General features: G+C 49.8%; 1 protein-coding gene across 1 annotated transcript in view; it reads left to right on the top strand.

The window, feature by feature from the left end:
• The window catches only part of H257_19388 (hypothetical protein), a gene marked incomplete at its 5' end in the record, with an annotated part of 3,521 nt that extends 1,383 nt beyond the window's left edge, over nucleotides 1-2,138 (top strand). The window contains 2 exons of the mRNA XM_009848535.1: nucleotides 22-1,804; nucleotides 1,859-2,138. Of these exons, the coding sequence (XP_009846837.1) occupies nucleotides 22-1,804; nucleotides 1,859-2,061 (1,986 nt within the window). The remainder of the gene's footprint in view (nucleotides 1-21; nucleotides 1,805-1,858) is intronic.
• Between the last annotated feature and the right edge of the window lie 801 nt (nucleotides 2,139-2,939).

The following is a 2,939-nucleotide window of genomic DNA, read 5'->3' as shown; positions in this document are numbered from 1 at the left end:
ACGACCGACGACGACGTCAAGAAGTTCAAGGAAGGCGAGAAAGTCGAGTGTCTGTACAAAGGCAAGTCCAAGTACTTCCCTGGCGTGATTGCACGGGCGAGGTTGAACGGCACATACGACATTGACTACGATGATGGCGAGAAGGAGAAGGAAGTCGCAGCGAAATTGATCCGCTCACGTGAAAAGTCGAACAGTCCAAAGAAGAAAGCCAACGATACCTCGGACGACGACAACAAAAGGACGAGAAAGTTCAAGGAAGGGGAGAAGGTCGAAGCGCAGTACAAGGGCAAGTCCAAGTTCTACCCTGGCGTCATTGCAAGAGCTCGATTGAATGGTACATATGACATCGACTACGACGACGGCGAGAAAGAAAAGGAAGTTGCCGCCGACCTCATTCGATCCAAGGAAGCCTCCTCCCCCAAGAAGAAGAAACCCGCTGATACTTCTGACGATGAGAAGAAGCCCAAGAAATTTAAGGAGGGCGAGAAAGTTGAAGCGCAATACAAAGGCAAAGCCAAGTTCTACCCTGGGGTTATTTCGAGGGCAAGGCTCAACGGCACGTACGACATCGACTATGACGACGGCGAGAAGGAAACGGGAGTGGCGGCGGAGCTCATTCGCAGCAAGGATAAGTCCAGTCCGAAGAAGAAGAGCAGCGACGACTCTGTCGAGGAATCAAAGCCAAAGAAGTTCAAGGAGGGCGAAAAGGTCGAAGCGCAGTACAAGGGCAAATCCAAGTTCTACCCCGGGGTGATCGCAAGAGCTAGGCTCAACGGCACGTACGACATCGACTACGACGACGGCGAGAAGGAGAAGGAGGTCGATGGGAAATTGATCCGCTCGAAAGAATCGTCGTCGCCCAAGAAAAAGAGTGGCGGGGATTGGGATGATGATAAGAAGCCCAAAAAGTTTAAAGAAGGGGACAAAGTTGAAGCCCAGTACAAAGGCAAAGACAAGTTTTACCCCGGAGTGATTTCCAGGGCACGGCTCAATGGCACGTACGATATTGACTACGATGACGGCGAAAAGGAGAAGGAAGTCGAGGGCAAATTGATACGGCTCAAAGCGTCCAGTCCAAAGAAGAAGACCGAAGACACCACAGAAGACGAAAAGAAGTCCAAGAAGTTCAAGGAAGGCGAGAAAGTGGAGGCCCAGTACAAGGGCAAAGCCAAGTTTTACCCAGGGGTCATCTCACGAGCTCGACTGAATGGCACGTATGACATCGACTATGACGACGGCGAGAAGGAAACGGGAGTGGCGGCGGAGCTCATTCGATCGAAGGACAAGTCCAGTCCGAAGAAGAAGAGCAGCGACGACACAACCGACGACGACGTCAAGAAGTTCAAGGAAGGCGAGAAAGTCGAGTGTCTGTACAAAGGCAAGACCAAGTACTTCCCTGGCGTGATTGCACGGGCGAGGTTGAACGGCACATACGACATTGACTACGATGATGGCGAGAAGGAGAAGGAAGTCGCAGCGAAATTGATCCGCTCGCGTGAAAAGTCGAGCAGTCCGAAGAAGAAAGCCAACGACACTTCGGATGACGACAACAAAAGGACGAGAAAGTTCAAGGAAGGGGAGAAAGTCGAGTGTCTATACAAAGGCAAGTCCAAGTTTTACCCCGGCGTCATTGCAAGGGCTCGATTGAATGGTACCTATGACATCGACTACGACGACGGCGAGAAAGAGACGGGTGTGGCGGCGGACATGATTCGCGCGAAGGAGTCGGCGACTTCAAAGAAACCGTCCGAGCCGTCTGGCGAGAACTACCGCGTTGGAACCAAGGTGGAAGCCCTTTACAAAGGTACATTCCTCTTGATTGTCACGAATATTTGGCTGAATGGAATGGTTGGATTAGGAAAAACGGAGTGGTTCAAAGGCACCATCTCGAAAGACCACGGCGACGGCAGATACGATGTCGAGTACGACGACGGCGATAAAGAGGCCAAAGTTCCCGCCAAGATGATTCGTCCGGTGAAAAGCAGCGGCACTGGGCGGGCGAATTTCCAAAAGCTCGTCGGCGGGACCAAAAAGTCCAAGAGTGGCAACAGCTCCGACTAACACCCCATGTTAACTCAAGAAATGAAGTGGATGTGATGATGCATTTATTAACACTAACTTGTCCTCCTTTCATGACCATACTACGCCATTTTGGAGTTAAGTTGGACAAATGCCCGATATATTTGGCGGTGCCCGATATATTTGGCCATGTGCCCGATAAAATTGGCCATATGCCCGATATAATTGGCCATGTGCCCGTTGAATTTGGCACACGGATGTCATGTGCCCGATATAATTGGCCAATTGCCCGTCTACCCGAATAATGGTGTCATGTGCCCGATGAAAATGGAAATCACATAATAAAAAAGCATCGTTGCTGTGAAGTGTACCAACGCTCATGTTGCCCATGGCCTCCGCGCGTTCATCGAGGGTGCGTACCTTGAGGTAAATCGACAAATGAGCTCTGCGCGCGACAGATTCAAGTTTTGGAGGGAGTTCAAGTATGGACGAAACGTTGAAGTATAGGGGCAATACTTCAATTGACATTATTACCAGAGTTATTCGTGGGGGTGCAGCGACGTCTATGCTGTGCGTTCCTTGGCGATTTGAATAATGAGCATTCAAAATGTTGGAGGAAAGCGCGCGCATTATTAATTTAAACTATACTTTATTCAAGTATAAATTTCGAATTATCTTGCCTTCGCGCGTTTTCCTCCGACCTTCACAACCACATGATGTTCCCACCAAAACTGATTTGCACTCCATGGAATTTAATTATTTGAGTTATTCCATTTTCATCGGGCTCACGACACAATTCATCGGGCAGATGGCCAATTACTTGGGCACACGGCCAATTACCGCCAAATACACTATATATCGGGCACACGACCTCGGTGTGCCAAATTAAACGGGCACATGGCCAATTATATCGGGCACAC

The sequence above is a fragment of the Aphanomyces astaci genome (genome assembly GCF_000520075.1).
Source record: "Aphanomyces astaci strain APO3 unplaced genomic scaffold supercont1.547, whole genome shotgun sequence".
NCBI classification, from domain to species: Eukaryota; Oomycota; class Saprolegniomycetes; order Saprolegniales; family Verrucalvaceae; genus Aphanomyces; species Aphanomyces astaci.
The sequence above is the reverse complement of the archived record's forward strand: the minus strand, read 5'-3'. Positions and strand labels throughout refer to the sequence as shown.